Source organism: Fistularia commersonii, chromosome 19 (assembly GCF_037954325.1).
Source record: "Fistularia commersonii isolate RoL2024-O1a breed Wild chromosome 19, RoL_Fcom_v1.0, whole genome shotgun sequence".
Taxonomy (NCBI): Eukaryota; Metazoa; Chordata; class Actinopteri; order Syngnathiformes; family Fistulariidae; genus Fistularia; species Fistularia commersonii.
In genome coordinates this window covers 3,202,501-3,210,704 of record NC_141302.1, presented here as the reverse complement: position 1 = coordinate 3,210,704, position 8,204 = coordinate 3,202,501, and the positions used below count along the sequence as shown (strand labels likewise).

The following is an 8,204-nucleotide window of genomic DNA, read 5'->3' as shown; positions in this document are numbered from 1 at the left end:
ATGGAGACGGTCGAGCAGCTCGTCTCCTTCCACCACATCCAGGTGCAGCTGAGCGGCGGCGCGCCGTGGGGGTTCACGCTGCAGGGAGGGCTGGAGCACGGCGAGCCGCTCATCATCACCCGGGTAGGAACCGCACCACGCATGCATACCACTACCGGGCGGGGGTTAAACGAGCCACACATCTGCTTAAAACGTGACTTGAGGTGTTAAAAGTGAACTTTTTTTTTTAGCCTTGCAGCAGCTGCAGCAAAAAATGTGCATGCTCCTCTTCCTCTCTCTACTTGTGTGTGTGTGTGTGTGTTTGTGGCTGCATTCTCGTTCACGCTTCTCTCGTCCACTGGCGCGAAACTTAAAAAAAACTTGACAGCAAAGTACTTCATTTGGTTAAAAAATGCTTTAACCCCCCCCCTTCCTCTCAATCTCCACCCACCCATTTCTCTCTCCTGCACGGAGAATCTAATGAATGGCCAGAGCTACAGCAAATATCCGGTGCTGCCTGATGTGTGTCAGCTGTCACCGTCCACCAATTGAGAAAAAATAAATATATATGTGTATATATACATGCAGGCCTAGCAGGTTCACCAGAAAAACAAAAAAATAAAAGTCGAAAGGTTTCCCTTCTATGCCAACCGAGAAATGATGAGAGATTCCCCGAGACCACATGAAGGCGGCGGCGGCGGGTTGGAGGCCGGCGGTTTGCTCCACAGATGTCTGCAGATCCACCGCCGGCAAGATGTTTATTGATAAAGGGAATATCAGCTGCGGCCCTGCGTTCACTCCATATTCTCCAAAATTCAAATGCATGTCTTATATTAACACCTCGGTGAGTCTCTTTAGTGGTTCACATCTAGATGGTGACATGACCCCACCACCTCCTTGTGCGTGTGGGTGTGGGTGTGTGTGTGTGTGTGTGTGTGTGTGTGGGGCATCTCTCACAGTGTCACGCCGCAGGCGGTGCTGCTGGAAATAAGTAGTGTCTTTGAATTACGGCGAGTAATTATTGCTGTGTGTTCTGTTGCGGGTGGTCTGTATCTGTAGTGTGTGTGTGTGTGTGTGTGTGTGTGTGTGTGTGTCAGGCTCAGTCCGGTGCCCGAGCCAGGGCCCCGGCCTGACGCGCAACCTCCGCTCTCGGAGGAGTCGCAGCGGGCCGTGGTGTAAACGTTGGCCTCGGAGAGCGTCTATATTCACCGCAACGCCACAGCGGGGGGAATGGAAAAGGCTGGCTCATTCATCTGGAAACACACACACACACACACACACACACACACAATCACACTCAGTAAAACAGCCCCTGGGAAAATGTGACCGAGACTGCTAAAGGAGATAAAAATCAAACTGGGCTCTATAGCTGTTTTGTGTCCAGTGGCTAGTTAAAACACACACTTACACACACACACACACACACACACTTTGTGATTGTCACTAACACACACAGTGAGAGCGGTGGCAGCGGGTTGCCCGATGGGGATCCGCCCCGGCGAAAAAGTGTTAAAATGTTTAATGATTATGTGGAAAGGCCTTGAAGGGAAGCGCGGGTGGAGGCGGGGTGGGATAAAGTCAAGAGTCCGAGGTGTGTGTGTGTGTGTGTGTATGTGTGTGTGTGTGTGTAAGTGTAATGCATTCTGGGCTGCAGTAGACTTTCCGCCAGCCTTCTTACACACACACACACACTCACACACAGGCATATGAGTGTAATGTTTCTGTATTGGCCGCAGCCGAACACGGTCGTAATCCCCTCGCTTCCGAAAGAGAAGGACGGGCGGGTGGGCGGCGTGGAGGGGAAGTGGCGGCGGCGGCGGCGTTTTTTCTGTTTTCTCACGGAAAAACAGGAGATGCGGGATTCCCGTTTACTCTGGGAGACCGGCTAACGTGCCCTGCTGGCCGGGAAGGTCACTTCCTGCCGACCTGCTCGGGAGCGGGCCATGTACGTGTCAGTCACTAACAGCGTCCATGTTTTTGAAGTGTGTGTGTAGGTGTGTGAGTGTGTGTGTGCGACCCTTTTGAGAGTGTGTTTTCCGCCAGAGTGGGGGGGTGGGTGACTTCCACAGGCCGAGACAGCAGAGGGATAGAAGCCATTTGGTCAACATTCCTCCAGGAGCATAACAAATTACTACCATTGGGTGTGTGTGCGTGTGTGTGTGCGCGTGTGGCCAGGCGCGGTGAGCATCTGTGTGTGTGTGTGTGTGTTTGTAGTGCCCACAGTAGAAGTCTGTGACTTTATTTCCGTGCAGCCGATGATCAGCTGTGCGACGGTGATGCCACAGTTGTCACGCCGAGCATACAAGTCCAGTAGAACCTCTGCTGACGAATGGTATCCCTTCTTTGACTCAATTTGCAAACCAAAATCAATGTTGCATGTTAAAAACAATGTAAATCCCATCAATCTCTTCTCCAGCCTCAAAAAACGTACTTGTACGCTTTTTTAAAAAAAATTTTTAATGGGTTTATTTGTTGCCTACAGACTACAGACAGGAATTAAAGATAGCCTTAGTAATTGCTGTGTTTCTGGTGTTCTTTCTCTTCTTTCCAGCACTTGTACTCGGCGTTTCCTTCACTAAATCAGCAAAAGTAAAGCCTTCCTGCATATGAGACCCTCACTACTGCCAACGCTAACACTATCTCCAGCAGTCTGTCTTTCATTATCCAAGTTAGCGATGACTTTCTACTTCTTTTGAGACCTTTGCTTAGTTAACGTAGCTGCCCCTTTAGCCTCATTAGCTGTCCTTAGTGCATCTTTGTTCTTCGGGACTGTAGAGATGGTTGACTTAGCCGCGTCGTAGTGTTTGGTGAGCGCCGTAACAAGAACACCGCTCTCTCACTGTTTAGCTATTATTTTCCCTCTTCAACACCAGCTCTAAACTTTTTTTTGGGAGTGATAATGAGGGCTAGCTTACTGGCAAAGGCAGAAAAAGGGTTGTAACAGTACAGCACAATGATGTAAACAGTGCGGAGTAGCACGCACGACTGCCGCTACGCTACAACGCCACAGCACGGAAAGCCCATGAGCTTGTTCGCAGGTCGATTCAAAATTTGATCGGAAGCTCGTGATTGGGGCGATCGTGAGTAGACGTTCTGAATCCCAAGAAGAAGTACCAGAAAGCACAATGCTGGAACCGGGTCAGGGTGAAAGCTACCTGATTAATAAATGGATGCGAGACCGCTAGCGTGCTCATGATAGCCTTCGCTACTTTGGAGATGAAGTCAATTAGATGTGTCAACTACTGTTGCTAGTTGTGAACTCAATGGATGCTAATAGTCTGATTGGCAACGTTGCCACGGCAACGACCATCCGGGAACAGCGCTTCCGGACGCCGTGGCCCTCGGCCGGCCAGAGTGCTCCTCGGAGGTGAAGCTTCCTCCTGTTCGTTTCAATGCGGCGTTTCCTGCATTCCCACGCGGATGTTTTTTTTTTCTGTTTTTGCAAAAAAACAAAAAAAAACAAAACGTTTCGAACCCCCCCCCCCCCCCCCCCCCCCACCTCGTTTCCACGGGAATGGCGACTTCTGTGAAACCGCTGCACGTGTTGTGTGTCGCCTGTAAGGCTGGGACGGATCTGCGGTCGGTCCCTCCTGCCGCCCCGCTGTCAAACATCTCTTTCATTTGTGCGTCTCGCCAGTGAACCCTCTAATGACTCGGGTGTGTGTGTGTGTGTGTGTGTGTGAGACTCCAAGGCTGAGTGTCTGGACTTCTTAAGCAACTTAGTCATCCACACGCTTACACCTTTCACCGTGATCGATCAGTTGCCATATTTTGCTGGGTGGCGGCGGCGGTGTGTGTGTGTGTGTGTGTGTGCGTGTGTGTGTGTGTGTGTGTGTCGACAGACCCCACTGGGCGCTAAAATGACCTTCGCATCCTGCGTGGTGCAGCGGAGATACAAGGAAGTGCATCATTATATTCCTTGCTTTCATTACTTGGGTGTGTTTACATGCATGAGAGGTGTGTGTGTGTGTGTGTGTGTGTGTGTGTGTGTGCTGACACGACAGGCTCCAGAAATACTGCACCTTTTTCGGATTGCCTCAAGCGGATGCCGCCCGGTACCAGAAACCGACTCCCTGAACTTTTGTTTGTTTGTTTGTTTCCAAATGTCAAACAGGGGCCGACCGATTATCAGTAATTGCCGATAATCATCGCGGGCTACTTTTTGGTTGTTGTTTTTTCGAAGATACAATCTCCCGGATTGCAGCTCGGTCATAAACTCCAGAGTCTTGCTGACCCTGGTGGGTTGGAGATGGTCTTCGGTTCACGTGGCATAAAAACACAGTTGTTTATCCCAAATCCTGGCCTGACATAAATACATATTTATAAAAAAAACATATATAGCATCCTGTCGGGACAAGTAAACGGTCGCCGCTAATAACGGCGCTTCACGCTTGACGGCGGCAGAGCTGCTGACCTGGCAGGGGTTCAGTGCTTTGCACTTCGGAGCGCAGAGCGTCTCCGAGCGCCGGGACCGGGCGCGTTCCAACTGGAAATCAGCGGCGGCGATGTTCGGACAGTGCGTCGGAGTCGGCGGAAGGGTTTCTCGGGGGTTATTTTTGTTTTCTGTCGGCGGCAGAGGTGGGCGGGGGGTTCTTGTTCTGGGCCGCGTTCTCCTGCGGGGAGCATTCCAGCCGAGTGCGTCTCAAGAAACACTGGGAGCGCCGAGCGATCGGAAATCCAAGGGATTTTACCAAAGAATGTTTTGACATGTGGTCAAAGGTATGCAACCAAATGTCCTGGCTTGGTAAATAGCCCTGTGTGTGTGTGTGTGTGTGTGTGTGTGTGTGTGTGTGTGTTTGTGTCTCCCCCCCCACATTCCAGGAAAGGTAGCCTCCAGTAGCAATCTGCTCTGCAGGGGGTAGATGAGGATGCCATCAGATAGGGATGCTGTTGTCCATTGTGTGTGTGTGTGTGTGTGTGTGTGTGTGTGTGTGTGTGTGTGTGTGTTTTGCAGTCCTGACTTGCTTACTGTCCTGACTAACCAAAAACATATGGTGTGCAGCAGCACAGTACACAATAGGGTATATTGATGAGAGGCAGAGGGAGAGAAGGATGCATTCAGGTTTACTTCAGTCAGCGACGTAAAGACGAACAAAGAGGCCTTTCTGTCGCCGTGACAACTCCTGATCCTTCTCCGGGTTGATTTTAAAGAAATAGAATTTACAGAAATCAGAACTGGGATGCGGGTGGGGGTTATTCGGCGCCGGACGCATGGAGATACTTCGATCTAACTTGATATGTTTCCATAATGTGTAGTTCAGTGTCACCCGATACAGTTGGAAATCACAGTTTTAGGATGGAGCAGGTATATATTCCCCCCCCTTCCACCCCAACGCTCTGTGTGTGTGTGTGTGTGTGTGTGTGTGTGTGTGTGTGTGTGTGTGTGTGTGTCTGGGTGGAGCTGGAATGCCCCTATCTATCATCTGAGGAGCCTGGAGCTCTTTTTCCGAGGCTAGGTCAACGGCTATCCTGTACACACAGACACACACACACACACATACACACACTATTGTGTTACGGTGTGTTTACCGTCGGGGTGTGGCGGGTCTCTCCTCGCTTCATGCAGAGATCCAGAGGAACATTTGCAAACATCATCGCTGCAGCGGTCAGCGCGCCCGCCTCACTGCAAGAAGGTCCACGGTTGGATTCCGTGGAATCTCCAGGTTCTCCCTGAGGTTCCTCAGGGTTCCTCCCACAGCCCAAAAACATCCAGGACATGTAGATGAATGAGTGAGTGGATGAATCCATCGCAACCCCCCCTCCTTTTAGCTCCGCCTCTTCCCGCTAATGATTTTTTCCGCCGGCTGCAATCAGGCCGCCGCGCCGCCATTTGAGGCATTTTCCGTGCCATTATGGCGGATTACGAGCAGGCCGTTCCAGGCGTTTCTGCACCGCTGTATATGTTTACACTGTACTGCCCTGCTCCTAACCAACGAATGACACACACACACACACACACACACACTCTCACACACACATTCCACCATGCAATGCGGTCCACTCGTGGCTGCCCTGGCACAGCGGCAGGAGGTTGAGGCCCAAAATGACACAGATCTCTCTTTGTTTGTCGCGTCTCTCCTTTTTTATTTATTTTTTTCCCGAGCACCCCCTTCTCCTCCTCCTCGCCGCCGCCGCCGCCGCCGCCCTCCCGACCGTTCGGTCTGCTCTCGCTGGAAACACCCATGCGCCCCCCCGACACCGGTCACGTTTGATGAAAACCGGACGAAATGGAAGGAAACCTTCTAGATTTAAGGAGAGCCGTCTGCACCTCCTGAAATGTCTTTGCTGCGATCGGGGAAAAAAGCCGTCTCGACCCCTTTCCGGTCACACGGCGCGGTTGATTGACAGCCGGAAACGGAGATCTCGCCATCAAACCCGTCCAACGATTCGACGAAAGCGAGATGTCTCGCTCTGAGCGATTCCCACGGCCCTCGTCGAAACGCCGCTTTAGCCTTGTCGCCGCGGTTATGGAGATGGAAAGCCGAATCGAAAGGACGAATGCGCGGGTTTTCGACCCGCAGGCTGATAGATGGACAGGGGATGGATGGAGGGATGAGGAGGAGGCGTCAGGTTTCCGGCTCCTCCTCCTCCTCCTTTGGAGTCAGAAACCTACAAACACATATTTAACAGTCAAAAAAAGACACGGGCGACGGTTCAAGTCCGAGGGCACGGCCTGAGAGAATAAAAAAAAGGTCCCGCCAGGACAAACTGTGGTTTATTTGCAGAAATGGTGGGCCGGTTACTCAAGATAGCCTGCGACACTTCATCGTCGGCGGCGGCTGAAGGTTTTCCGGTCACGACGGAGTCTGCGGGTTATGTTGAGCCACTGAGGGAGTGAAGCTGTGATTTTTGTCTGACTTCCATTGTCTTAAAACACGGGGGGGGTTAGCATTTAGCTAGCATAAATAATCCCAAATGCTAATTTCCCGGTTTCTGATGAAACACTCGAAAAGAAAGCCTGGGATTGAAAATGGCAGCGGGGGAAGGGACGCGGCGGACGTTGGGAAGTTAATGTGTCACTCACGGCAAAGTGTGTTTGTGTGTGTGCACGTTTTAAACATACACACACGCGCAGTCTTTTTTTTTTTGGATGACAATGATGGATCAATCGGGTACGTCTCCCCTCTCGACAGGCCGCCGACCTTCTGCCCTTTGCCATTGTCAACGCCGGTCGCTGCATCTAATGGCTTCCATACTCCGCTCGCAAAGCATAGCCAGGTGTGTGTGTAAGTGTGTGTGTGATTCATTCATCATCTATACAACTTATCCTGCACTCAGGGTCACGAGGGGGGCTGGAGACTATCATCGGCTGAGAGTTGGGGTTCACCCTGGATCCACTTGTAGAGACGTGCAGCCATTCACCCTCTCATTCACGCTCCATATAGAGCATTGCTTCTCAAATCGTGGGGTCGATGTCGGGGGGGGGGGGCGTGTGTGACCCCGGGGAACATGCTAGCGTTAGCTCTACGGTGTAGGTTTTTATTTTTTTGCACAGAGCATATATGAACTGCAGTGAGTGGAGATAATAAGTTAAACTGAAAGCTAAGATAAGGAAATATGAGGTAGCGGTTAGCTACACTGTTGAGGAAAGAGAAAGTGTTAAAAAACATCAGCGGACAGCATGAAGCCAAATAAATGAAGGCGTCACTTAAAGACGTGACACCTCTATTACGCTGATGAGCCAATTGAGTTTTTTCTGCGAAAATATGCAGAATATTGGCAAAAAACGACGACTGTAAGCTACTTCCGTAAACAAGCGAGCACTGTTATGTTAATAAATGTTACAATCGTTATTCTTTGTTGCAAGCTTATCTATGTTTCTTTTTTCTCGGATGTTAATAAGGGTATCATTTTGTACAATTTTATAGACAAATGATTATTAATAACAAGCATTTTATAATTAAAAGCAACCGTTCACACGTCAAATTGCGACATTCACCCGACGTTCCTTCCAACAGTGGACGGAGGCCGAAAAATACACCGACGGCGTTTGTGTATTTGTGCCGTTGCCACGACAACTGGAGCTTCATAACATTCATCGGCGCCACTCGTAAATTTTCAAATTTTTGGTGAATTCCTTTTAATTCCCCCCAAACACACACACACACACACACACACATATTTGATACTTACACACACACGCTGTCGCTGGAGTGTGTGACCGTGAGAGAGACCCCCTGCACGCCGAGGGCTGCGTTACGGGAGTTGGACGCCGAGTGTGTTTT

At 50.5% G+C, this 8,204-nt stretch overlaps 1 protein-coding gene across 2 annotated transcripts in view; it reads left to right on the top strand.

The window, feature by feature from the left end:
- Positions 1–8,204, top strand: part of shroom4 (shroom family member 4) — a 34,277-nt gene continuing 26,073 nt past the window's right edge. For both annotated transcript variants that reach the window (XM_086165730.1, XM_086165729.1), the window contains exon 1: positions 1–123. In XM_086165730.1, the coding sequence (XP_086021856.1) occupies positions 1–123 (123 nt within the window). The remainder of the gene's footprint in view (positions 124–8,204) is intronic.